The sequence below is a fragment of the Etheostoma cragini genome, chromosome 23 (assembly GCF_013103735.1).
Source record: "Etheostoma cragini isolate CJK2018 chromosome 23, CSU_Ecrag_1.0, whole genome shotgun sequence".
Classification (NCBI taxonomy): Eukaryota; Metazoa; Chordata; class Actinopteri; order Perciformes; family Percidae; genus Etheostoma; species Etheostoma cragini.
The window spans coordinates 14,065,898-14,092,735 of NC_048429.1; the positions used below are offsets into that span (position 1 = coordinate 14,065,898).

The following is a 26,838-nucleotide window of genomic DNA, read 5'->3' on the forward strand; positions in this document are numbered from 1 at the left end:
GTGCGGATGATTCATCCAGCAAACAGAAAGAGTTTAGTTTGGGCTAAGCTACATTGTGCCATACTGTTCTAACAGCAATTTGCGGGTTAACCACGAATTAATGTAATTATAAGTATTGTTCAATTATGCATCATTATTAATAAAGTCATTATTGATTATAGTGGTTACAGCAATATTACTGACACAGAAAAGAACATAGCTGAAGAAACGGGATAGCAACAGATAAACATAGACGGGAAGTTAGTGATGCGTTTGGGTTTGGCTCCATTGAACGTGTTGCGTTCAATGTTGTTGTAAAATGACCCTTCAGCCAGCTGGTGTTTCTTCTTTTTGTCGTTAAACAGTAATCGACTGGTGAAAAAAAGTTGTAAGGTATTACATTTTAAATAAATCATTTAACTCTAACAATATGCAATTAGCAATAAACATTTTATTTATTTTGTTATTTAAGATAAAATACTATTTCAGTTGTACTTTTGAGACACATCTGCAGTTTGCTATGAGAATATTATTATAATCATGAATCGAATCGTGAGTTTTGTTTCGTTACATCCCTACTGACAATGATGGTGAATCGTAGTTGGCTCCTTACTACATTGGATGTACATACAGTGTGTGAGCATCTAGTATTAAGACAGACTTTAAAAATTCTAACCTATATTATAAACTATTGCCACTGCACCTACTATTACTACTACTAATATTCTTACTACTAGGGTTGGGTACGGTTCACATTTTTAGGATACCTGAATTTCGGTTTTAGTACCTTTTTTGTTGTTGTTGCTTTCCCTCCGCCCCGCTCTGTCAACAAGCAGAGAGGACAGATAAGCTTGTGCTTATGCACTGTCAGGTACCGAAACTTTCCACAGTTTCATTTAACGTGAATCGGTCCTCGGTAGTACCAACGTAATTTTGGTCTGTACCCAAAAGAGTATAGAGTTCGGTACCCAACCCGAGTTACTTCTACAATTAATACTGCTGGTTGCAGAAGTAGCATGAGTAGTTCTAGTTCAATGCCTAAATCATAGCAGTAATAACAGTAGAAGTATTAGTAATCGTAATTAGGAGTAATCGTAGTAGTATTACTAATAATAATAGTGGTAGAACTTGTAGTAATAGATTTTGCATTTTCCATGCTATTTACGTTTTAGTGCAATATTACTTGACTGGAGGAATTTAATCAGTAGTAGACGTAATAGCTTTTGCAATAGCAGTAAACCACGTCTTAAAAAACAGTGGGACTAAACAGTGGTAGTAGTCTGGATTAACTGTCCATTTAACACAGGGAAAACTACAACCTTTGAGCTAGCAAGCTACACCCTGAAAATGTCTAGATTTGAAGAAAATTTGTATCGTGCAACAAGGAAGTCCTCCTTGGTTCTTTCAGTGAATAATTGTAAAAGCAACTGGCAGAAATGACATGATGATGATGATAATTTTAACGTTACATATAGCGACACACTGGTAAAAGCAAATTACATTTAACCATATCAAGCTAATTTAATAGCTCATGTAACAGTTAACTTCATTTGATATTGTTTGTAAAGTTTTTGTTGGGGGGTGAAAATGTTTCACCAAAATAAGTTCTTCCCGAGACTATTTTGTAGAGCCTTCGTCACCTCGTCCGGACTGTAATTAAACAAATTTTTAATCTTGGTAACAACTTCGGCTTCTCACAATCACAAAAACAGAGTAATCGAGAAAAGGATTTTGCACATTACTTTTTGCAAGTAAACTCTTATTTTGTCTTGTGTTCTAAATAGGATTAAAACAAATTCAAACAGAAAAATTATTAAGGGAAATTTCACAGTTTAAGGTTGTTGTTTTTTTTTTACTGTTAAATTCAATATTTGCAAAAAAAATTCAAAAGTCAATGAGTGATTAGTTTAAATAATCTTGATTTAGACTGTATAAAATAGGTTTCAAAGTGCTCCCAAGCACTGCATGTTCTCCCTTCTCTTCATTCATCTGTGTTTACAGGCTTGTGATGCTATAGGAATGTGCTATGGGTGCCAAAAAGAATGTCTGGTACTGCCATTTTTTTTGTTTTGTAATGGTTCATGTGTGCAATAAACATTACACTTTGAGGGAAAGAAAAATCCTGGCAGAGAATTTTGGTATCAATTCTAAGATTAACAATTGTGATTCATTTTTTTCCCCTAATTTAAATCACAAAATTGCAAACATATGCAAAATAACCAGAGATTAAAGCCTTCAGCTTGCTCCGAATCAACAGTAAATGTATACCACATGATTCCACTGAGAGTTGATAAACTATTATTTATAATTATTTCCCAGCCCTGCATGGAACCAGATTGTGATACCAAGCAGTTAAACATCCTCCGTGTCTCAGTCTGTCTCTTGGTGGGGGGGCTGACTGATGACAGACCTGAGGTGGTCTGTGGTTTGGTTCTAGAAGGCCAGCGTTTAACACCCACCACTGGCCCCACCACGTCCTCTAAATCTCTCACATCAATCTATCACATGTCCTGCATGATTAAGACAGTAACTTCATTGACGACTCTTAGCTTTCAGTGAATGCAGCAGCACACATTAAGTTTTTTTTTTTTTTATTATTATTGTTTACGTATGTGCAAAACATTGCTTCATTCAAACTGGAATAACTGAATAGCCTGGGCTGCAAAAAACTCATACACATAAGGTAAGCAAAAATAATGGAATCTGTTTATATACAATTTACAAAATATAATAAACTTTATATAAAAAACGTATATATATATATTCATCTATATTTAACTGAAGCTGTGTCCTTGAACAGCTGCTAATATGTTCCTTATTACTTTTCCCCAGGAACATTTGTGTCCGTTACATTCACTCGTTGCACATTTGAGGAGTCCTTTATTGCAAAAGTGTCCATTCAGTGAGGTAGAAATGTTCTTATTTTTTTGGTCATCCTCTTCATCAAAAACAACAGTCATTGAGCTAAGTGCTCGGTCTACGCTGTGGGATGGGATCAGTCCTCTTGCTGTCAAACAGCTGTTCATAAACGCTGTTGCTCTGCTCTGATGCCGAGTCCTTGGCGAGACTGTTGTCCTCTAGGTCTGAATCAGCATCTGGAGCGATGTAAGGATTCTCATGCAGAGTTATTCCATTATGCGTCACCGACGGCGGGGCAAAGCCTGTGTATAGGTCTTTATGAGGCCTCCAGGGAGCTTTCCCAAATGTTCCTGAGCGAGAAAGATGCAGGAAGAAGTCAGACCAACGTACAGACAAAATCCAGAAAAGTTGGGAAAAGGGATTAACCCAAGACCTACCCATGAAGCTGTTGGAGGGGGGAAGACATTCATGAGGTCTCCCGTAGTCGATTGCTTCTCCCTCCTCCATGGATGGTCGGCGGTCACTCTGCTGGTGAGAGGGGCCATGAGGGAGATTGGCGTTGGGGAGCTGCATCAGGACAGAGGAGGAGCAGAGGTCAAAATGCTCAGACAGGAAGTAGTCCCTCATTTTAGAGCTGGTCAGGCTGCCGCTGTAAGAGTCCATGCAGACAGGCCTTTGGTCGATAGAACAGCCTGAAAATAAATAAAAATAAAAAAAGGAAATTATATACTTTAGAAAGTAAGAAAGATGTCGAACGATAGCACCAAAAATACTTGGACATAATGTTATGCATCAACAACAGTCTAATAGTGTTGTTGTACGGACCTGTGAAGACTTCTGACGGGTCAGTGGAGTAGATGTTGTCCTGGCAAAGCAGTGAGCTGATTGGACCTTGATAATGGCAAAGGAGAGGATCGATGGCTGCCTCCATGTCGGCTTCGCTTCCTGTATCCAGGTGACAAAAACCTGTATTGGGGAAGGAACAGAATATTGTAAGAAAAACGTGACGCTCCAGAGGGTTTACATTTTCACACAAGGAAGAAAGGGAGTTGTTTTACCATTCATGTCTTTGGGTTGCAGGTAGAAGCCGCTAATTGACGAAGACATATACTGATGGCTGCTGCCGCTCTCTGACGGGATGTAGCCGTCCTGACGGTCAGCTAGTGTGCCCTGTGAGGACAGGTAGCTGGGAATGTCACCAGGCAGGTTGGTCTCATCTGAAGCACAAAGATATTAAGTTAGGATCATATTTTTCCATTTTTATTGTTATCAGATTCTGCAATATGTGTTCAGGGAACCCTTTTGTTAACCTTGATATAAAAAGCTAAAACTCCAACAAATGATCATGAACCAACCTGTGTTGGTGACGCTGCAGTCCTCGTTGCGTCGCCGTGTGTGATAGATGATGACCACCCAAACCAGTGAAGTGCCCACCACACAGCACACAACGGCTATGATGACGATTCCCACTGTGGTCCACCCATCGTCATCTGATCCAACCCCGCCCCCGATGCCGACTCCCACGCCGCCCTGCACTCCAGAGTCGCAGTTGGGATTCGGTGTAACAGCCAGCCGAACATTACCCCTCTCCGTGCCCAGCGCGTTGGACATCTCGCAGGTGTACTTCCCTGCGTCAGCCTCTGCAGCGTCAACGATGATGAGGAGCTGGTTGGCAGCTGCGAAGAAATGGCGCTCGGTCACTACCAGTGGGCTGTCGTCTTTGGTCCAGTTTAGCCTCGGGGGAGGACTGCCGCCAGCTATGCACTGGAGGACAGCGGTTTCGCCCTTGGCCACAGTGCGATCCATGAGGGGCCGTAAGAAGGAAGGTGTTTCTGAAAGAAGGACCAGAGCAGTACAATTGTTTAGTGTGACAAGGAATAGTCCAAGTAATTTATTGATGTACAGTTTATTTTACACTAGGGCCACGCACTAATTTTCATCAGAATCAGAAATACTTTATTGATCCCCGGAGGGAAACTCTGTTAGCAGACTAGTGCAATATTTGTTAAAGGCAAAATATGTATGAAAAAAATTCTAAATGAACACAAATCCTATCCTCAATGTTTGGTAGAGATCCTCACAAAAATCACACTACAATCAGTTACATTTTTCAAGACTCAATATTAGTTATTGAAAATGAGTGACACACATGATCATTCTTCAATATCGTGAATTATATTGCAGTTAGATATTTTCCTCATATTGTGCAAGCCTTTCAGACCTAAGATGGAAGTTCTAAACGTCAAGCGCTTCTCACCTAGAACAGTTAGCGTAGCATTCGCAGAAACAGCGCCAGCTGTGTTCCCAGCAGTGCAGCTATAAACGCCGATGTCCTCGGTCTTGACGTCCACTATGAAAAACACGTCGTCCTCCGGCATGACGTGCATGCGGCGTTCGCGGGCGGCAGGGAAGTCGGTGCCTCCGTCTTTCTGCCAGGCAATCTGAGGGGAAGGGTGACCAACGGCGGCACATTCCAGCCTGGCTGTTGCTCCAGCACGGATACTCAGGTCCATTGGCATCTTGGTGAAGGAAGGGAGCACTGGAAATGAGAATTAAATGACAATTAGAATCATCACAGACAGCCGTTTTGTGTCCACTTTTAGATTGAGACAACCAATTGGCTTTTCCCATCCCAAACTTACTGTTGACAGTGAGTCTGGCCTTTGTTGAATAGGACGATCCAAAGTGGTTTGAGATGACGCACTGGTACTTTCCCTCGCTGGAGAACTCCACATTGCGTAGCTGAAGGGTGGTTGTATACTCCGTCACCTCCGTCTCGCCTCCTGTACTTTTCTGCACCCGCAAGTGGGCCTGGTTGTAGATCTCCACGTCGTTCAGACCCTCATTGTCTTTCTTCCAAGCAAAGGTCATTGGTGAGTCGCTGGAGCTGGCTGCCGAGCAGACAAACGTCATATTGGTGCCCTTGAGGGCTGACTGGGTCTCCGGCTGCACAGTGATTTGAGGCTTTGGGAAGTCATCTGGGAAGATGACAAAAGGATTTCAAAAATCTGTATAAAAGCTTCTGTGTGTTCAGGTCTGGATTTGGCCATTTATCAATGTTTGGCAATTTGTTTTGTCATTTTATTAGCAGATCAGGAAAAAATGTGAGCTGAAATATTTCCTCAGTTTCTAACCAGTAACTAGGAAAGCTAAAGACTTAACCTAGTACATTTCCATATTGTTCCCTTCATGAGACTCATTACCTTGTCCAGCAGTCAGGGAGGAAAAAAATGAACAATCTGGGTCAGCTCATGAATGGAAAACGTGTGTGTGTGTGTAAAGGTGTTACACCAAATGAATGCATCACTTACCACACACAAACTCCTCCTGGCTGACGGCAAACACACTCCTGCCATTCAGCATCTGCGGGTGGGCGCAGCTGGCGTTGACGCAGGGCAGGAAGGTTTGTTCTGCCACCCAGACGGGAAGCCACTTCAGCTGGCAGTCGCACAGCAAACTGGAGGTATTCAGCCGCCTGCCAGGGGAGAAGACAAACCTTCATTTGCAATTCAAAAATATCATTTTTGATTGTTTTTGTGATTTTTGTCAGGAGTAGTTTGTGAATGACAAAGGTCTGATCCGTGAAACATTTTGTCTTTGGAAATATGACACGTAAATGTTGCTTTGCTTACTGATGGGAATGCTTCACATACAACCAACTAAGTCACAATCATCCTTAAATTCTAAATACCGTTGCATAGCTTTTGACTAGAAATTAGCCTTTGTTAGCAGGAGACACCCACAGACAGACCTGTGAAACCATTATTAATGGTGAAGCAAGCACTGTTCCCTGCAGACCATAATGAGTTTCACCTGGTGCTCTGTCCCACATCAACACTGAAATACAAACTTAAGCTGTCCTTGGTCGTACTTACAGCTCCTGCAGGTTCTTCATCTGAGAGAAGGCGTTCGCTTGGATGGACATGATGGCGTTGTTGCTCAAATCTCTGTGGAAAGACGAGAAAAGAAATTAGGACTGGTAGAAATCCTCGCGGAGAGATGGCAGCTTTTTTTTTTTTTGCCTACATCGGCCGTATAGAGTGAAGGCTACAAAAACTTCAATCGAGAGAAAAAAAGGTCTGGGCTCCAGAACAATAAAACTCTGGGCAGCAGTTTGCTGTGTTAATCAAGAGAGGCCCAACTCTGGGCTGCTTTGAGCTCTGGCAACGGCTGGGAAAAAACTCTAATTAGAATCAAATGCAGCTGTTGTACACACACACACTCCTCCACTTGCCTTGATGATCGATATGGTCTGGCACACATGTAAAGATACAAATGGTTGAGTTTTTTTTTATTCCACATCAAAGCGGAGGAATGGGAGAAGACAGTGGGTGTACGGTTCTAACAAACAGCCTTTGTGTCTTAGTCTGATTCACCCCGTTTAGTTTACAGCTCAGACTTTCGGAAACTATCAGTAAAACACAAGGCCGACTCACAGGTGCTGCAGCGCGTCCAGGCCAGAGAAAGACTTTTTGGTCACCGAACGGATCTGGTTCCCCTGCAGAAATCTGGGAAAACAACAAACATCTAATCAATTTCAAAACTTCACTTTTACTTGCTAACCTTACTTTGTTCCACAAAGTCACCCAGTCCAAGGTGAAACATCATGTTACCATCATGAACTTACAGTTTTTTCAGCTTGTCCAAAGCAGAGAAAGGGCCATTCATGTCTTCAATGGTCCAGGAGATTTCATTATTTTGGAGATCCCTTTCCAAAGAAACAAAGAAAAGACTGCATCGTTAAAAAAAAAAAAAAATCCACACCCAGCAAACAACTGCACTTGCGATGTTAATAAAACTTTATGCGGCTTTACATTTCCTTTGAGGGGGGAAATGTTTTGGATGTTAAAATTCTATTCAAAGCGACTCCAGAAAGACTTTTTTTAAAGTCTGCAGTTGCTTTTCTGTGTTCTATAGAAAAAAACGTCTGACAAGGAAATGCTGCAATATAACATGTGGGCTGCATTTCAAACTTCATTTGAGGGGATAAATATACTCTGCATGCAATTCAAAAATGTATGAGTTACCCTCAAAGGAAGTGTTGCCACAGAGCTTTTATCTATCATCAATTATATAATAAATCTGTGATATTTTACCCATTTTATGGATTTATGTGAAAAAGATTTAGATTCTGTCAACTCCAATAAAATGACCTCAATCAGAACCTAACGTGTCTGTTCAAACTTAGCCTAGATACAACCTCAGTATTTACTAAGTGGAGATTTACAGAAATTTAAAAAAAAAAACTAGTTGCAACCCACAAACTAGTTATTAAGTAGAGAGTAGTGGTTACTATATGCTACATAGTGGTTAATTATGTGGTTAATATATACATCCAGTAACTACTTTGTAGCTAACTGAACCAGCTAACAAAGCATTAGCTTGCTAATGTATCTGTTCAGAGTAAAGAGTAGGAGGTCAGGTACGGTTTTAAATTGCATTCCACAAAAACAACAATAATACACCTAATTACAAAATGTTATGTGAATAGTGTTGGACGAAATGGCCAATTAACTTTGTACAAACTGTAAAGCACTCTTTCTTCACATATGATTTTACAAGCTAATCTTGCATTAACCTGTCATTTAATCTGTTTTGTGAGTAGTAATTTAAAACCCCAGTTTCCATCATTGTTAAACAGCATTTTGTACGAATGTCCAGATATATTAACCATAATTCTTCACTTATTTTACTCTGCCATACAACAAGCATGCAAATGTAGGTTTTGCTAGTTGCTTCATTTGCATAGCAGTCATATCTGGCAGATAGTATGTGTAAATATTTAGTAAAAATGAATCTCTCAGATCCATTTGGTGGGGTGCGAACTCTTAATGTATTGTTGCGTAAATCTTCACTTAGCCGAGTTACATTGTATGTTTTTACTAAGTTTAAACGTAAGAACAGCTGGTGCAATCTTGTCCCCACTACTGTGGTTACAGTAATTGGTTTCTCTGCCTTTGCTTTAATGGATGTCTCCGTGTATGAGCTTCGAACGTCAGGGCAAAAGTAGCGGCTCTACAAAGAAAGCCTTTGCTCTTTGATTTTGAGGGAATCGCGTCTGACGATTAACGCTGATGTTCCCTGAAACATTTTCTGCTATCAAACCCAAACTGACTGCAGAAAAAGTATGGACACATTATACCTGCGCTCCACAGAGAGAAAATTACACCAAACATCTAAATACACAGCACTCAAGTACTAAATCACTGAAAGAGAAGGATTTCCCAGAGAAACTGCCTCCTTGGATCCCTCAGCTGCTCTAATGCTTTTCAAACGGTTATTTTCCTCCTCGACGTGCCTGGTTATGGCTGATTGAGATTGAGGAGGAAGGGTGTGTGTCGGTTTGGAGGGAGGGAGGGAAAGGGGGTGGGGGGGATTTGAAGCCCTGAAGCAATCAATGTCCACCTAGCTGAACACCTGCCCTACGGTGACCTCAGCAGCACAGCTCACATTTGGTTTGAGTTAAAAAAATCCCAACCAGGGGAAATGTTACGGAGCCTCTCTGTGGGAAAGGGGGGGATGGGTGGATGTGGGAAAGGGGGGTCAGGCGGGGGGTGGGGTTGTTGAGGTTGTTTTTTTATGTGTGTGGAGAGACCTCAACACAGTAATGTATTTCACATCCCCAAAACAAATCAGGCAGGATATTTCCACTCAAGCATAGGATTGATGGTGGAGGTGGCTTTAAAGAGGTTGGGAGGGCCAACAGGGCACCATATGAAGTACTCACTGTTTTGAGGGACTTTTATTTACAGGATTAGCTTAGTTTAGCAGAAATACTGGCAAACTAACTGCTGACTTAATCTGCTAAAAGTGAAACAATGAAATCAATCAGCCTACAAGCACCAGATCAGCCCACTTGCACCTCTCAAGCTCATTACAGCAATTAACACGTTAAATCCTCTTTTGTTTAATCTGTACAAAACCTCAAGAGTAAAAACATCAGGTGTCGAGATCAGATTTTTTTATATTTGAATATAAAACAGTACGTTTTGATTTCCTATTGATTAGACAAGTAAGATAAGATTCACACACAAAGAAAAACATTAAAAACCTTTTGCACAATGTTTTGTATAAAACGACGGAATTCAACTCACAGCATCTGCAGGTTGGAGAGGCCACGGAAAGCTCCGTCTGTAATAAAGCTCACACGGTTGTTTCCGATGTGGAGCTCGTCCAGCAAGCTGAGGCCTACAAAGCTGGATTCTTCCAGTCTGGATAGATGGTTGGAGGAGAGGTTGCTGTAGGGCACACAACAAAAACCAAAGAATTGAGTTACCTGCAATCGGTTTCCAGATTTAATTTTATGATAACTTATTTTGCACGAGTTTGAGGGGATCAAATTCAAAGAAAACTCATGGAAGAAATATTTCTGAGAAACCATATACATTTATTTTTTTAAAGTAAACTCAGATGAGAACAAATCAGATAGCGTGTTGCACCTTCCGAGTCGACAGGCGGCCTGTTTACTTTCAGCTTTGAGTGATAAGAGCGAGAGAAATGGGGGTGGGGGGCGGGGCGAGGAGAACAACAACCTATCTGTGAAAAACACTCCAGACTCTGCAAACACTGAACTGACCGCTGCAGTAAACAACAGCCACAACAAAGGAAATCCAATCTGCTTCCAGGAATGTGTGTTGATGGGGAGCGGGGGTGGCGGTGGTCACCGAAGTTTGTGGGTAACGTAGTGTTTGACAAGGAAAGAAACTGCAACTAATAGTGGAATATCCAATAGGAAAAATAAGTGGGACTTTCAGAGACCGACGTTTTGGCTCAAGTGAAAACAGAAAAGAGAAGAGGCAAAGGGTGTGTAATGTGTTGGCAGCGCTTTAATGTTTGCACTCACTGGCAGAGAATAAGAGACGCTGCTTTGTCTGTGTGTCTGTGTGTGTGGATTGGCGACAGGAGGATCTGGAGTGTGAGGAAGGGCAGGCGGGAGTGCCAGAGAGGAGGAGAGGGCAACACAGACAAGTGTTGGGAGTTCAGAGTGTGAATGGAAAGTGAGGAGGGAATAACGAGAGGAAGGGGGAAAAAAAGAGAGGGTGCCAAGGGAGGGGGGGAAAAAAGGAGAAAAAAAAAGAAAAGGTGGACTCACAGTTCACTGAGTTTCTGGCAGAACTCCCAGGCGTCAGGTCGGATCCTGCTGATGGCGTTGTGGCCGAGGTGGAGCTGCTGCAGAGTCAGCAGGCCGTACAGCCAGCCCTTACTCACCTCCGTCAGGTTGTTGTAGTCCAGCTGCCTGCATCAAACAAACACACAAAAGGAGACTTTATACTACATGGAAATCATGTTGGAAAAGCGGAACTTGATGCACATTTCTTTTGCTTACAGGACTTCCATGTTGCTGAGGCCCCAGAAGGCTCCGTCCATCAGGCGGCTCAGGCCATTTCTCTGCATCTTCAAGGAGCGAAGAGCGTGCAGACCGTGGAACGTCAGGCCCTCCACCCTGCGAACCCGGTTCCTGCTCAGCTCCCTGAAACGCACAAAAACCAGTAAGCATAAGAGCACAAGCAAGGAAGATTTTTTACAATGCATTGTAAAAATGTAACCATTCATTGTTTTTGCATAGCTGTACTGATTTCAGGGTGAAAAGGCTTTAGAAACAGCACATAGACCATGTTGAAAAGTCAAAAAAAGGTTTGGGAAAGAGGCAATTTATTTAGATTGCTGGGAAAGTCTTAAAAGATGTTGTTATGAGACATCATGACTCATTATGATCCGAAGCCCTGATTGAGAGATTTCTCTAATGGAGGAAAAACAATAAAAGCTTACAGATGCTGGAGGTTGGGCAGCTGGAAGATCTTAGCTGGGATGGTAGAGAGCCGGTTGCGGTTGAGCCGAAGAACCTGCAGACTGCTGGACAGGTTGGTGAAGCAGCCCGTCTCAAGGGACGAGATACGATTGTTGTTGAGGAACCTGAGAAAGAAAGATTTACCGAAATAAGACACATGTAAAAATGCTCTTACAGCAACAGAAACATTAAGCTGGTTCTTTCATTTTGAGCTTTTCCGCATCCAAATAACGAACTCTGAAAAGGCACTGACAGAACTGGGGACACTCACAGGTTCTTGAGAGGCAGAGCTGGGAAGGAGCTGGCCTTTATTTCCACAATATTGTTGTTGCTGAGGTCGAGCGTTTCCAGAGCGTGGAAGGGCCTGAGCTGCTCCACAGAGAGCCTCGTGATCCTGTTGTTTGCTCTGAAAACACAGACACCATCACTCCAATAAATGACAAAAATACTGTGTATTTGACTAGAGGCGCACACCAGTTTCGTGTTTCCAGATATGCAAACAGTCAAGTCCCTCAATTAGCCTGTGGTATTAGAAAAAGACACTCTCACGCGCTTGTAAAGCTATGACTAACCACCCAACGTGAAACACTGGCATACTATTTATTTATTTATTTTCCGCAGAGGTCTCATACAAAAACAAACCAATTAATCTGCACACATTACAAAAATGTAGTTCTTAAATTGCCTTTAAGTTTTTAACAAATTGCTCAGTATGATCAATGTTGCTGCTCTTCATGCCAAGCCCAAACAACCATTCGGTGTAGGGATGTGTGATTTTGTTTATAAGGTAATTACCAACAAGGTATTTAAAAAAAGTAACCTGCCAATTACTTGGCTGATGAATACCATTCCCTCAGTGAAAGCATGCCTCGGCAGAGGCCAGCAATTTCCTGAGCTGCACGCCTCCTAAATTGCAGTGCAGGGACTGCTTAGTTATAAACAGAGCCTGTACAGTGCCCCCTTTGTGCATGACACTCGGCAGCAGAGAGAGTGAAGGGGGAGGCAGGAATTCCGTCCAATGCACCAGACTAGAGGCCTCGTTTTTCAGTATTCATTGCGATGGTTTTAAGCCCCCCCCCCCCCGAGCTACACCTTACTGACCAGTGGGCTGTTAGTTTTTCTGATTCATTTTCCAGCAGCCCTTGTAAAAAAACACTGAGTTCAGTTTACTAATGTAGGTTTAATTGGGGATGTGGTGTCATTAATGTTTAATTGTTTAAAGCTGTCAATCAATGACCCACAGTGCAGACTGCTTCACAACAGTGGCTTCTGTCATGAAAAGAGCTGAAACGTTACAACTATTGATTGTTCATTTTCATTTTTGTTCATTTTTTAAGCACAAAATACTCATGATTAATACTTTTTTTTTATGAAAGAAAAGTAAAGTTCTCTAATTCCTTCTTCTTTAATGTGAATATTTACTAGTTTTAACACCATGACAGCAAAGTTATCTTAGACTTGTGGACAAAAAGAGACATTTGAGAACGTCATCTATCACTAAACCAAAGCTAATGGAATAATCGAGAAAATAATCGACAATGAAAAGAATCGTTAGTAGCAGCCCTAAAAATACCGAACATTACCATGTTCAGTTATTTATTATGACCCGTCTATTGACACCCATCAAAGCCTTTGCTCTCACCGACTCTGCCGGTTAGTCTGATGTAATGTCACATTTGATCCTCATTTTGCCCACCTCAGGCAGAGAGCCAGCATGACAGCACACTACTGTGAAACCGAGATGTCTCTCGCCCATTCAGAACACCATGTGGTGAGAGAACTTTAACCCGTTTTACACGTGTAACAAATGTGTGACTGCTTTGAGAGCACACATTTCCATAGAAATTGTGTTCTCCATTTGGAAAGTGCAACACCTTTTGGAATCAAACGTACAGAAGGGAAAATTCACCAGTCAACAAAGATCCAAGATGGATGGCAGCCCCGAGAGTTTGGCGGCATTCTGGGGCAATGCTGGCAATGGTTTCTGAGCTTAATGCTTAAGTCAACGTTAGTGCTGTGGCAGGGGAAGACAGTAGGCTAGGGGGTTGGCAGGGTGAGGGTGGAGGCAGACTTGCTCAAATTATATAAGTAAGACATCTTAATATGCTCTGAAACTGTTGAAAGAATTAAAATCAAAAGCTGTAGTAAATGTAGGGTTGGGTACTGAAACGCTTCCGAAGGAAACGGTTGTAACAAGACCAAATGTGTACAAAAACGTTGGTGCCTGACTTTGTTTTTTTCCAGAAGCATCCCTGCACAGGACACTACTTTACCGTTAGCTAGTAGCTGGATTAAACAATGATTAAAATGCTGATAGCTCACGTTAAACAGTGTAAAGTGTGATTGTATTTCCTTGTAGAGGATTCCCACACCGGGACATTACAGCGTGCTTTGCAGCTGCCGTTGTTGGAAAAACAACACAGACGGTGCGTTTACGTGTAACTCGCCAGCCTTGTGGTACATTTTAAGTTATTGTAAAACACCCTCTTCCCATCTGGTGCTTGTTTTTGTCATTTACCAGTTATTTACTGATGAAATAACTCACTGTGATAAGTTACCGTTATTACATTTTTAATAAATCATTTCATTTTGACTAGATGGCCTTGCCTATAAACAAGGCGTTCTTTAATGTCGCCGACTGTTTTGTGCTCCTTTTTTATATTTTATATTATATACATTACAAATATATTCGTATTTCAGTTTAGGCACCGGCACCGGTTTTTATAAGTATCGTTCTAGCACCTGTAAAAACCTAAACAATACCCAACCCTAATCAAATTGTTATGTAATTACATGGAGTGTGGTGTATGAACACAGACCAGCTAGCATGCCTCTGCCCAATGGACACTCCACAGCTGATGTGAAACTTTCTTCATATCATTAACAAAAAAATAGGCCATGGCCTTTTGATTTCACTCAGTGTTGTGCATGAACCATCTTACTGCAGTGGCTCCGGTCTGACCCAAGTAAAGAGGTCAGCAGGCTGCAGGGCCTTTTCCTATCGTCCCCCCTTCCCCTGACTTTATCTCTCTTACCCTCGGTACTCTAAACTAAATACTCAAATCTAAAGAAAGATTTTGGTGGGCAGTCACTACGAGGCTACAGTGAAATACAGATCATTGTCTACAATGAAAAAAACGGCACAGGCAGCTCTTTTGTTTGGAGATTTGCAGAGGTCTTTCCACGCACCACAGCCCCCAAGTCCCAAACAAAAAGGTCCGCACACCACCTGTATCTCAGTTTTCATGTTCCCCTGACTGTTCGCTGAGAGAGGGAAGGCCGCCTGGTGAGAAAGAACCAGTCTTTCCAGTTTCTCTCGGGGGGGGGGGGGGGGGGGGGGGGGGGGGGGGGGGGGGGGGGGGGGGGGGGGGGGGGGGGCTGGTGCACATTTCCTGTCTGAGGACCAGGGCATAGACCCTTGAAGTTTGAAGAAATCTGGCCAACTAATTATTCCCTAATCCTGTGAGCCAAACTATTCATTAAAGTTAGTTTGCAGTCCTGCACCAACACACTAAGTCGACATAAACTCTGTGTGACTGCATGGCCGGATAACTGCATACACTTGGGCCAACAAACAGCAAACCCCCCCCCCCTCATCTCAACAAAAACTCAACATGTAGGGCGATTATTTTCATAGTTGATTAATCTATTATTTTTTTGATTAATCAACTGGTTCTTTGGTCTATAAAATGTCAGAAAATTGTGATAAAAAATGTTGATCAGTGTCTCCCAAAGCCCAAAATCTCTTGTTTTGTACACAACTCAAGATATTCAGTTCACTGTCACACAAAAATAAAGAAAATTTCATGTTTAAGAAGCGGGACTCAAATATATTTACTTTTTATTTCATAAAGAATGACTCAAACCGATTTATGAAAATAGTTGGCATTTAATTAGATTTTTGACTACTAAAGGGTTAATCCATTAATCCTTGAAGCTCTATTAACGAGTACTCCCTCCTCTTCTACATACAAGCCCGGCATTGTACACTTCAATTACACACTTCAAATTTGTTCATCCACTTTGCTTATCAGAAAACGCAATTATAGAGCCATTACAATTGGTTGTAGGGCTTTTCCACCGTTAGTGGAATTCAATAGAAGGCCAGCGTTGTGTCAATAACAGCCCGAGGCACCTTGAGTATTGATAAAATATGTACTCATTATTAAATTGAGGTGAGTCGCGGATAAGCTTCTAAATCATTGCAGCTGTTGTGATTACAACCAAAGAAAATGTTTCCTATGCATAGAAAGTTAGTGGAACACTAGTTTTTATAAAACCTAAGTGAGTAAAGCCCTTTTTCATTACCAGCTTATTGCACCAACATGATGTGGGTTTTGCATAAGCACGTACCTATCAGCACTCTTGCAAACTAGTATTTGTGGCCGTCACACTCACCACTTTTACACCCTCAAAAGTTATGTTATGTAAGATTGTTGATTTGTGCTTGGAGCAGTGTTGTCCACTGAGCAACAACTAATTCTTTTAATTGGGGAAGCTCTTAAAAGCTGCTTTTTCTAAAACCATCTCACTCGTAGTGTGTGTGTGTGTGTGTGTGTGTGTGTGTGTGTGTGTGTGTGTGTGTGTGTGTGTGTGTGTGTGTGTGTGTGTGTGTGTGTGTGTGTGTGTTTGAACATATGTGTGGTATTTTCTATTAGAAAAAGAACAGAGTTTTGAGAAGCCATCTGATGACTCTCTCTCTGCAGTGGTGCCTGTAATGAAAAGCAGGGCTGCTTGCGCTGTTGAGACACCATATTCAGAACGTGGATATATCTCACTCATTTTAAGTTCCTGTAGCTGACATCACCTTGGATTTTGGGAAATTGTGAAAAGCGTTTTTGAATGGACTAAACAATAAATTGAATAAACTAAAAATAGCAGACAGGTGATGAAAATACTTACTAGTTGCAGCCCTAGTTAAAGAGTATTCCTATAATTGCGACTGTTGTGAGTTTGTAACTCATCTTCACCGAGGTTCACCTCCTAATATACCTAATCAGACCTGGACTCTCCAGGTCATTTGTTGAACCCCCCTGAATACAGGCAGAGGGATTTAGAGGCGGTGGGGTTTACCCCCTCTATGAATTCCTGGGAAATTGTTCAATTAATTAAGATGATCACGACTCAATTACTACCAGCTGCAGGGTTATTGCCGTTTGTTTTTACTCGGAGCTGCGAGGTCAAAGAAGTCTGCGACAGCTGCCGCTATGTCTGACTGGCTGTTTGAATAAGTGGTATTTGATACCCCAAGGTCTTTTTTTCCTTCCTTTCTTTCTTTCTTTACTACCCTTCCAACTCTGATAAACTGGAGGGAAAGAACTTCTGGAAAAATCACATCGCGCCACCTTATCTTAAGGAGGAGAGTGGCAGTGAAAGTGTGAATTTTATTTTCTCCTTCTGTGTGTGCCCTTTTTATTCATATCGCTTTTGATTCAGTTGAACCGAATTATGCTCCTGACTTCACAATAGTTTTGTATATTTAAAGTGTGACACAAAAAGGCAGTGTTAATTTTCTTCTTTTTTAAGGACAGAAAAGTGTGATGCTTTATTTTTACATTTATCAATTTAAAACTATTTACTGTGACATTTGCTGCTTCAAAATGTCTGTATCAGTACCATTGTAATTTCCTTTGCGGGATTAATCAAACATAAATTATTATTAATGCATACGGAATTTGTTAAGGCAGCACAGATGACACTACCTGTACCATAACAGCAAAATAGCAATTAACTTGACTGGTAAATGAAAAACTTACAATATATATATATATATATATATATATATATATATATATATATATATACAGCCTGTCTTTTTTAGCATGTATTAGTGTTACTTGGCCAGATAACGGAGTTCATTAGCTACAAAAATAACCATCCAAATTTTGTTATTCTCTGTTTGTAAAACTTCAACTCTCAAGGTAGTGTGTACACTTTAAGAGTATACAATAAGACGTCCTATTTCAAGATAAGAACATCTTAGGAGACATATGTGTCTTTGTTCTATGTCATTCTCTAACTATGTATCAGTGTTCTGTATCTTCAAAGAAAATCAAAAGATCTATTTATCTATCTGGAGTGTTAAGGCAGAGTGGATGTGGATGACACAACTTTGGGTAAACCAAACTGAACAACAAATCAAATTATGGTTTGGAGAGTCTGTAATTTTTCAAGTGAAGTTGTGCGGGAGTTGCTCAAGGGTACTTGGAAAGCACACGCACAGCAGTTGTGGCAGATGAACCCATGAACAAAAAATCCATTTATATACAAATCAAATCCGAGTTACCACATGCAGTAGGAAAACTGGCATAACATTAACACAAAATCACCCTCAAATAATGCAGTGAAATAATAACTAATCAGTTGTAAAGATCATGCCTTAAATAAAATAAACTATCCCGCCTATCTTCCTTGCAGCTTATAGCTGAAGGTGACACTCCTGCGGTTAACGTGCAAACGAATGGTGATGGCTGCATGGCCTGCGGCTGCCGCAGAGCGTCGTGTTGAGGCTTGATGAGGAACACGCCTCATCAACCCGGGAGACTGATACATTCTTCCAGAATAACTTCATGTCGCTCGGTTTTTGAGAGACACGCCACAGAAAGCAAATCAAATTGTTGAGGTTTCACACACACACACACACTAATATCTAGTGTTCTTTTGAAAGCACGTATTGCACAACAATATACGAAAGAATCTTCTGGGTTGAGTCTGAGCAAGATTAAATATAACAAGTCAAATAGTTTTACCCTGAATAATCTTCATATATCAACCTATTAGCCAAGCACTTATGGTTATGTTTCTGCTGCATATATACACAAAAACTGTGATTAATTGACTTCTGTAAATGACCCATATTGTAAAGTGAGATTTGTATGTTTTTAAAAATTAAAAATCAGGTCTAGGTGCAATATAAACACTGAAAGTATCAAAACACTCAATCAACAGCGAAATGCGCACCGAACGGTGGAGATCTCACAATTATACTAAATTATATACATAGGTAGGGAGTGCGCTACAGCACAGTTACAGTCGTTCCCCAGCTGCAATGACGGGGCAGAGAATGTGACAGTGCAAATGCAAAAGACCCCAAAAATGCTGACCAATCAGAGCAGAGGGGGCTTAAAGAGACAGGCACTAAAACGGAGCAGTTCAGATAGAGGGGGAATACAGGAATATTCAGAAAGACAGTATGAGGAAAAAATGGGCCTCATTCAAATGTTATGAAGAACAAATTTGTTCTTAAACCACCCTTTTAGGAAGATTCTGGCATTCACCAATGTTTTCTTACTTGATTTGTTCTTAGGTAAGAACAGAATCTACGCACACTCAAGAGCATTCTTGCACGCAATTGAGAGCTGACATGTTTGCACAAAATAAAGTTATACCGTTTTTGTCTGTTCTAATTTAAAATGGAATATTTTGCTCATTTATAATTTAACAAATTATTTTACACATTATGTGTTTGTTTTATTAAATACACATTACCCTTCTGCTCATTTGTTTTGAAGATTTTTTTGGGCATGTTCAGCCTTCATTTTGATAGGACAGCAGAAGACATGAAAGGGGAGAGAGAGGGGGGAATGGCAGTCAGCCATGGGCCACAGGTGGGAGTCAAACCCGGACCGCTGTGTCGAGGCGTAAACCTCTATGTATGGACGACTCCTCTACCAATTGAGCTATTTGGGCTCCCCTTTTGCTCATTTGTAAAGCACTTTATATTGCCATAGTGTATGAATTGGGCTAGGCCTGTATACTTCATCAGTTCTGCACTGTTCTCCAGACACAGCGTTCACTGTTTATTTGCTGCTTTGTATCCACTGCTGCTACTAAATATGTCTATTTTTTCTCTAACTTAGAGCAACAGTACTTCCACTTCATTTTTTAATTGTTATTAAAGCGTGTAAACATGTTGTAGAAACCAAAATACGAGCATGACCCTGAAAATAAGCATGATACGGGACCTTAAATTTGATTTAGCAAGTAATTGATCTACTCTAACACACTGTCTTGTTTCCAGATTAACTCCCATTAAAGCCCTATAAAAAAGGACCACAGAAAAACATGCAATCCATCCACATCAAAATCCCCAAATATGGATTTTCACACGACAATTTTCTTTCTTCCCAGCATTACGTCACTGCCTCCAGGTTAAAAATACACCAAAAGCAGCAACAGCCACCAAACAAAACATTTCTGTTGAGGGCATTTGTCTTTGACCACGTGACCCGTCTGGGGCTGGCTGCCATGTCTCAGACTGCCCCGTCTGGGAACTGGCTCAGTTAAGAGAGGGAAAGAAGGGGGAGGAACCACTTCCCAGCTCACTACTTTAACCAGCCATGACAACCCTGCCAGAGGATTAGCGTCCATACCAGGCTGAAGTGAGAGGTGTTCATAGAATTTGAGAAAGGTTTTACTTACAGAATGAGTGTTGTGATGTTCGAAGCATAAGGGCCAAAATCAGGTATTGCCTCCAGTTCATTGTGGTTCAGCTTTCTGTACACATTGAGGAAAAAAAAAAGAATAGTTTGTCACATGCAGGACAGTAATTGAGGCTGTTTGGAAAATCCTGTGTTTACTGTAGAAAGCGCTGAGAACACAAGGCATACTTACATTTCACTTAGATGTTGTAGTTTGGAAAACAAAGTGCCGTCAAGCACCTGCAATTTGTTATGGCTCAGGTCTCTGGGAAGGAAAAAAAGGCAAACGTTAAGGGAAAGTATACACCATGGACTGTGTTTCTCAGCTGCTGCAGTCTTCCATTTGGGTCTGCATATCCAACATAATTACATACAAATTCTCTATGTTATGGTGCTTTGACACTGTGAACGGAGGGAATACATCAAAGAAAAGTCATTGTAATTAAAGTGTGAGATGGTGCAAAACGGATGGTGATGAAATGAAACACAACGACCAGAAAAATAAGCAAGAATAGGATGTATTGCTGACATACTGTTACAAACAGTAGATGTGGTGAAAACAAACTAAATACAGTTTCAGATATCAGTATATAAAGTCACAAAGAAACGGTCAACCAATGTCTTTGTTTCCTACAAATTGCCAACAAAGTAGTTCAGCTGCTCCTACATAGAGTTGATTATTTAGTTTCTAAGACTGGACTGTTACATTGATTTTAAACTACAGACATGTCACTTCAGGATACACTATTGAAATAGTACCCGACTGGTTAAAGTAATTTCACAAATGAAAACGTTCCAAAACAAACTGATACCCATTCGAGCCCCGAAAAAAGTGAAATTGGCTTTTCATCCCTTCCTTATAACACAGATGCCAAAACAGCTTCATATCAAGGCCTCTGGTGAGATTTGGAGCCAAAACAGACAAGCTCAGAAGTTATTGCGAGGCAAGATTCTCTTTGTGCTGACAGAAGGCTGAAACCTGGCGAGGGAGGTCCATAAAAATGCTGGAGCCGAGGTTTCAGTATTTGCCAAGGCTTGGATCAGACTTATTTTCTGGTGTCTGGACTTGTATTAACCACATTCCTATTCTTTTTTACTCTCTTGCTTTTAACTTCCCTTGATTCATTTTTTTTTTTAAGTTTCAGAGCTATGAACTGAACTCAACTTTTTCTTATCTTTTTGTATTTGCAAATTCTGCAAAAATGAAATACCTTGACTATTCTGACTTTAACATTTACAGACGTTAAAACCAAATCTAACATCCCACACCTTTTACAGGTGCCCTGGCACATAAAAAAACATTTTTATTCGCATTCTTTTGAAATATGACAGGTCCATATGTGTTTGTGTTATGTCGTGAATTTGAAAAGGAACTGCTCTTCCTCTGTCAACTCTAGCCACTGAAAAGACGGGAAACTACTACAAGGACTACAGTTGATAATTATCCAACTGGCTAACACTGGCGCATTTACAGAAATGTTGATTAATTTGCATTGTCTTAGCTTATTGAATATCAATGAGAACTGGCACAAATTGAGCTAAGTCTTCCTGCAGGCTTTCTATTCCACACTAGAATGCCTTAGAATTAGTTAACTAAGGCACTTTTTACACAAAGAAATGTTATAGAGTCCATGGTACAACTTCAGACATTACCACAGAGTAATGAAACACGTGTGGCAGGGCACCTTTAAAGTATTTTGCCTACAGAAGTGTACAGGACCTTAAAACTCCAGCAATGTGTATATTGATTAGTCAGGGTTTATAACAGAACTTCTCCTTAATTTAGCGTTAATTAATATTTGTACATTTAGAAAGATGTGTATATATGTTGCATTATGCCTACTGTACTCTTCAGTAGCAGTTCTGGTCTATAAGTCTTGATTTGGTCTGAACCCCCTTTGAATCTGAGCCTAACTCCAACTTGACTGAGACTGGACTGAAGCAGTCTTGGCTGCAACCCACTGGGGGAGAGGGGGGGGATTCTTTTGGCTGCCTGTTTTGAAAAGTCTCCTGGAAACCAGCTTAAGGTGTCTGGCAAGCGGAACGTCGTGCGCCATAAAGTGGTGGCGCTATTGACGCTGCTGCACTTATTTTTTCTTATACTTCTTAACACCCTCCTCGTCCTCTACCCCTCCTCCCCCTCCTTACCTTCCTCATCTGGAATCCATCAAGGAGTTCTGGGAGGAAGGGAAGAACCTATCAACTGGTAATGTTTTCACAATGCCGGGAAAAGTGAGAGGGACGCCTTTCATGCATCTGAAACACCCCTGTCAAATTTTTTGGGGCCTGTTTTTGTGCTTTGGTGGAAAGTTTCATTGACCACTCAGCCTGAGTTTTACTTCTTAGCGTCGTAAAAGCTTACCCCCTCGTTGTCCTCCATTTCTTTCCAAGCTGTGCACTGTTGTTGTAGTTCCAGTGCTGTGGCCCATACGGGGAAGGTGTCCTATCATACTCCCTAGATAAACCCTAAGTAGCTCTGACACTTCCACTTCCTTCACAAAGCAGGCTCTGAGCGGAGCATGATAACACACAGTGCTGCGTACAAGTTTCAGCCTGTATCTGCCGGTCTGGTGACAATGTACCACTTTCTTATCTAAGACTGAAAAGTGAATAAATGAGCCACTCTTTAGGTCTCAAGAGCTGTCAGTAACGTTTTAGATTATGATTATGGGACACAGCAGCACATTTCATTGAGCCCCATAAATGTTTCTCATCCATCTTTGTGAATTAATGCTAAAGACATAAGCTTTCATACACTTTGAGTTATCCAAAAATGCGAATGCTAAAGAGCAAGCATAAATAGAAGTGGTAGTTGTGTTTTCATTAATGACCATGACAATTGTGTTTTTGGAAGGTTAGAATGACAAACCGTAGCTTGCTAGCTTATCTATTAGCTAGAATATTTATTAAAATGACCAGGTAAGTGGCTAACAAAAAAATTAGCATCCACTGTGATGCAGGCCACTGGGCCTGGTAATGTTATCAACCTCCTCCTGTCCTTTAGCTTGGTCATTAGTGGTACCTGGCCAAATAATTTGCTTCTTTAAGTCCAAAAACATCAAAATCCTTGGATAAATGTTTGAAATACTTAAATTTGTGTCCACGTTTTGTGTCATTCCGTGACTATAACAAAACTAATTGGTACAGTATTTTTCCCTTAATGCACACATTTGTTAAAGACACTAAGCACTAGGATTGTTAGCTTCAACCCTGGAATGTAAGGTCAGTAGCTAAGGTAGGCTATCAAAAATTAGCATTAGTTATACCCAAATATAATATGAAGTTATAACTTCAAGATTTCCTGGTTACTGGCTTACTTCATGTACTTTTTACTGATAATTAGTGATACCTGGCCAAATAACTGTTGTTCTTAAGCTCCAAAAAACATTAAATTCCTCTGATAAATGTTTGTAAAAGTCTCATGGGAGAGAATTGAGTGGCTCATGTCTTTATGTGACTCAAATTTCTCTGGTTCAAAATGAATGCACATATTGTTTTCAGATTTAAAACTACAGCCATGCCTCACTCTTAAACCGTAAAAAGTGAGGGGGCATTAAATCTGGGTATAAATCTGTATTCCCTCAACAACCTCTCAGATACTCTGGGCTTAATCCCTCTTCTCTTCTTATCCCTCCTACTTTCTCCATCCCCCTTTTCTTTCTGTGAGTTTGTTTCGAACTAATCCTACGTGCTCCTCCTTAATCAGTACCATCGCTGGCTCTGGAGTTGCTAATTCAGCAGAAATAATGGGGTGCTGGAAAACAAAGGGTCGGGCGGTTTAAGATGTGCTGGAGAGCCAATCGTAAATTAGCATGCCAGAGTGAAAAGAATTTTTCCCCCCATATGGAACTTTTTTTTTTCTACTGATTTTCTTTGGAAGGCCGGCCTTGGTTATGAGGCTCAGGCTGGGTCTGTTTTCTCTGGCAACGTCAAGTTTCCAGAGCAGCACATTTCAGAAAGAGAAAAACTAAATTCAACAGCAGGGCAACGGCTTCAACCACGCACTGAATCAAGCTCTACAGCCTAACACAGTTCAATAAAACTCAAGTACTGTAACTTAATGCAGAGCAATAAATATCCAGTAAGAATAATTATCTGTGAAGGAGAACGCACTGACAACATGCCATTAAAGTTGTTTGGTGCTTCTGCTTCAACAGGCCGATCTCAGCCTCATCTCATCTTATGGAGCCAGAAGGCAAACAGGAGAGTAATGGAGAAGATATTACTTTAGGAAGCAGTCCAAGGCTCCACACACACACACACACACTGCATCTGATTTATGCCTTTATGGCTTTGAAGGCCTCAATGTCTGTGAAGCTGAAACCTGAACAAACACCAATCATTGCAAATGCAAATGTAGATGTAAGCATGCTGTCAACCCATTACAAACATTAGTGATGTCTTTTAGTTGCAATTTATGTAATATAAGCAGCCTGATAGGAGCTTGGAGTCTAACACTTACTAATAGGGTTGTATTTACCACCAAAACGGTTAATATTGGCCCCATTACTGCTGCTACCACACCCAACTATAATACAGCCTGATTTCAAAGCACTACCTGCAGGCACTTGGAAGATTTATTCATTATTATTTACACTTCAATGAAGGGGTTTGGAGGGACTGACAATGGCACATTGATGTGTAAAACACACTGAATGGCCGCTTGGGCTTCAAGATGCTTGACATGCTGCTGCTGCTGCAAGGACCAATGCAATCAATCCAACCTGACATATAAGTAGATTCATTACTACTGTAGGTGTTAAGTCGAATAACATGCAAAGTTTTCAGTGACATACTCCTGAGGAGAGCCTTCTTGTTATTCGGTAACAACGGCTTTGCAGACTGAATCAGATCTACAGTAAAATAAAGGGCCAATTTCATTCAAAGTAAAGCAAAGCCAATCCAGTGGTTGTCTTGTGCAAAACCAGCTCCTTTAAGTGGTTTACTGCCCATTCCGTTAGCACTTTACATGAATGTGTGTCATCCCCACAGTGACCAAACGTATTTGTTCAAGTGCAGATGTGTGGAAATATATCAACATAATCAAACCCATACATTCCAAATAAGACTATTATCCATGACAGTAGTAAGGTAGGCTATAGAAAGCTGTTTAACTCGACTCACAGTTGGACTGTCCACTCCGGGATCTCTTTTGGAATTTGGCCCCTCTTCAGCCGACTGCAGTCCAAAAGCTCCCCAATACACACGCAGGGAGGGGGACACGTCCTTGTGTTAGCACCCGATACACGCTGGAGCTTCACAAACAGAAGGAAAACCACGGCGAGTCTTGCTAAACTGCGAGCCTGCGTAGAGGAACACATTTCTTCCCCCTGGCCACACGAGAGAACAGCCGTATTTGTGTTGTTTCTTCAGATGAAGCGCAACCAATCCAAAAAGAGTGCGAAATCACCCAAAACAAATCCCAAATCTGGTGCTGGCTTCGTCAACACACCCGATCCTTATATCCAATGCCTTGTTGTTGTGAGGATCGTGGAGGGGGAATTGAATAGAAAAGCGTTTCTCTGAAACTCGCCCATTCCTGTGGACAAACTTGTGTGCCGTGCGCCTCGCTGCTGCTGCTGTTGGGGCAACTTGTGCTGTGCAGGATCCCCACAGCGCAGCGTGAGCACACAGCAGAGGTATGCGGGGGGAGGGGCTACAGGGGTGCATGGGACATGTAGTCCATGCTGCAACCTCGGAATCCTACTGCACGTTTGTACCAGCCAAGCAGAACATTTTAGTTTTTGTTATTAATTTAAAGTATATTCATGCCCAGTGTTCGGGTTATATGCTTTAATTTTCAGTGTTGATTACAAAAAATGACTTGTAGCCTAGTGAAAGTAATGAGTAAGTAAATAAGTAATACAATCCAACAGAGCACCTCAAAGTTCAAGGTCCTTTAACAGAATAACAGAAGTACTCATAGGCAATGACAATTTTCGGCCTCAGGCACCTGAGAAAAACACACACCATAAGTCAAAGCAAAGTATTAGAAAAAAAAAAGTCAAGCTATAGGGCTATCATATAAACAAATAAAATGTGAACGCAGATATATGATTATTATAATACATGTGTGCAGACAGGATTGTAAATGAATACGACTGAATGTAAAATATCTGCAGAATACTTCAAGAATTCAAAAACCACAGACACATGTTCACGTAAAGTAACAAATGCTATTTATTTCATCAACTTTTGACATTTGACAGATGTGGGAAGTTAAAACTGTTCCTCGGTGCAGTTTTGGCTTTGACACTGTAACTTTATTAATGTAAATATGTTGGGATACATATATTCCGTCTATGATCAAAGAGAATGATGAAAACTAACAATACAGTATTTACACATTTAGGCTTGTTTGACATTAGACCCAATTAATGCATTTATAGTTTAATTTCTGCTAGCAAGAGAGTATTTTCTAATGTGATCTTGTTAGTTTTCATTTTATAAGTAATGTATATGAGTACGTCTTCCATCACTGCTCTAGTTTTTCTGCACAGACAAAATAATCCACTGCTTGATGCATTGTTTAATTCAAACCTACAGTTACATTTCTATGTTTAGACATTTCTTGTCAGGAAAGTGGATAAAACAGAGTTTTTGGTACGATTTGATAATAGAATGATAGCTTTTTAAAAAAATAGTTTAAGTGATCTTTTCCTTCCACCAGGAACCAGCAAGCACTTAATTCACGAAAAGTGCTAATTGGACAGAAGGCTAACTTCCACCTTGTTGTAAGACACAAAACAACCTCATTCGCTTTAAAGGCAAAGTCACTAACAGAGGCTTTAA

The 26,838-nt window shown here is 40.9% G+C and overlaps 1 protein-coding gene across 1 annotated transcript; it reads right to left on the minus strand.

The window, feature by feature from the left end:
- Positions 1-2,663: 2,663 nt before the first annotated feature.
- Positions 2,664-25,653, minus strand: lrig3 (leucine-rich repeats and immunoglobulin-like domains 3). Its single transcript, XM_034863482.1, has 19 exons — positions 25,171-25,653; positions 20,240-20,311; positions 20,048-20,122; positions 11,898-12,032; positions 11,608-11,751; positions 11,165-11,308; positions 10,931-11,074; positions 9,933-10,076; positions 7,466-7,546; positions 7,275-7,346; positions 6,714-6,785; positions 6,150-6,313; positions 5,481-5,816; positions 5,096-5,377; positions 4,194-4,670; positions 3,897-4,055; positions 3,664-3,804; positions 3,276-3,530; positions 2,664-3,188 (listed from the first exon to the last, which is right to left on the minus strand). The coding sequence occupies exons 1-19, from the start codon at positions 25,365-25,367 to the stop codon at positions 2,944-2,946; spliced, it is 3,339 nt and encodes a 1,112-aa protein (XP_034719373.1). The 5' UTR covers positions 25,368-25,653; the 3' UTR covers positions 2,664-2,943.
- Positions 25,654-26,838: the final 1,185 nt, after the last annotated feature.

Excerpts from the sequence above, each read along its gene's own strand:
- lrig3 (XM_034863482.1), bottom strand. The coding sequence starts at position 25,367 with ATGTGTTCCTCTACGCAGGCTCGCAGTTTAGCAAGACTCGCCGTGGTT. Across the intron at positions 5,817-6,149 it reads CCAGGAGGAGTTTGTGTGTG|ATGACTTCCCAAAGCCTCAA; the intron begins GTAAGTGATGCA and ends TCATCTTCCCAG. Across the intron at positions 4,056-4,193 it reads CTGCAGCGTCACCAACACAG|ATGAGACCAACCTGCCTGGT; the intron begins GTTGGTTCATGA and ends TTTGTGCTTCAG.